Source organism: Psammomys obesus, unplaced genomic scaffold (assembly GCF_907164565.1).
Source record: "Psammomys obesus unplaced genomic scaffold, mPsaObe1.curated_primary_1811, whole genome shotgun sequence".
NCBI lineage: Eukaryota > Metazoa > Chordata > Mammalia > Rodentia > Muridae > Psammomys > Psammomys obesus.
The window spans coordinates 13,283,415-13,284,749 of NW_026589732.1; the positions used below are offsets into that span (position 1 = coordinate 13,283,415).

Sequence of the window (1,335 nt, forward strand, 5' to 3'; positions counted from 1 at the left end):
AAAAAAAAAAGTTATCAAAAGACAACAAATGTGTTCCCAAATGCTCTGTCCCACATACAACTGAAAATGTCAGTTCTGTTGCTTGCTTCTTCTTGAAGAATCCCAGGTAAACTATGTTTTTTGGAAATTTTAATAGCATAGTTATAAAGTGTAGTATTAGAGGGCAGCACCCCTCAGAGCTTCCTGGGGAACTTTTGAAAATGTCGCTACCTCCCATGGTCCTACCTCCCATAGGGATTCAGCTCCAGGCCTTTGGGAGTCCCTCAAAAGGCAGACTGGGGGCTGAGGTCCAGACAGTGGCTGTTGGGGATGTAAACATGTTTTTGTTTTGATCCCAGGTGTAGGATATGGGACAGATTCAGACTGTCCACAGAAGCAAACTATTTGCCTGGTGCTAGCTCTCTGCCAGCTGTCTATAGTTTAAATCTGAGGACTCTGGAGAGGGAATAAGGGCCCAGAGAGAGATGAGGAGCTCCGAGAAAGAAGGCTGCTGCTGCTGTTCCTGGTTGCTGTGGATGAAGTTGGATGAGAAGTTGGAGATATCCTAAATCAAAGGTTGGACTTGCCATCCACCCTCTGAGACGGTCCTGGACCCTGCAGACCAACATCTCAGACATGTTGAAAAAGATTTTCTGATCCCAAAAATAATGAGAGAAAAGACCAGAGAAAGGTGTTCTGAACAAGTTGAAGATTTTACCAGATGTTGCATGGACTCTGGAATCCTTATGATAATAAAATGCCGGAAAGAAAATTCTTCATTGAAAGACTGTCTAACTGCTTACTATAATGATCCAGCTTTCCATGAAGAATGCAAACTGGAATATCTCAAGGAAAGGGGAGAATTCAGAAGAACCGGAGTCCCTACCAAGAAAAGGCTACAGAAGCTTCCCACAAGCATGTAGGCAAATAGTGAGTCAGGAAGTCACATATTATGGAAACCATTTGCAATGTAAACCAGAAATGATGAACTGAAACAATATTTGCTCACCCTGATTATGAAAATAATGATTTTTTTAAAAAAATGAAATAAAAATCTTTTTTTTTTTTTCAGGAAAAAAAGGTTGGACTTGCCTTAAGGAACCCAATGGCCCTAACCAGCACAAAGTACCTAAAGAGAACTCTGTCCCCTCTCCCCACTAACCCTTTCTCTCTCCTAAGGAGAGGCATAAGAAACCAAAATAAAATAGAAAGTTAAAAAGTATGTCAAGAATTGGTGCCCAGACGTCGGGCTTAGAATAATGTAAAATCTGGTTTCTAATGCCGTAGAAGAGACAGCAGGGTACGGAGAAATGAATATACTATTTCAGGATATGAGTATAAGTAAAAGGTTAACTG

General features: G+C 41.0%; 1 protein-coding gene across 1 annotated transcript; it reads left to right on the forward strand.

The window, feature by feature from the left end:
* Positions 1-593: 593 nt before the first annotated feature.
* Positions 594-915, forward strand: LOC129675216 (COX assembly mitochondrial protein homolog). The gene has a single exon (XM_055605234.1). The coding sequence runs from the start codon at positions 648-650 to the stop codon at positions 900-902; it is 255 nt and encodes an 84-aa protein (XP_055461209.1). The 5' UTR covers positions 594-647; the 3' UTR covers positions 903-915.
* The last annotated feature ends 420 nt before the right edge of the window (positions 916-1,335 follow it).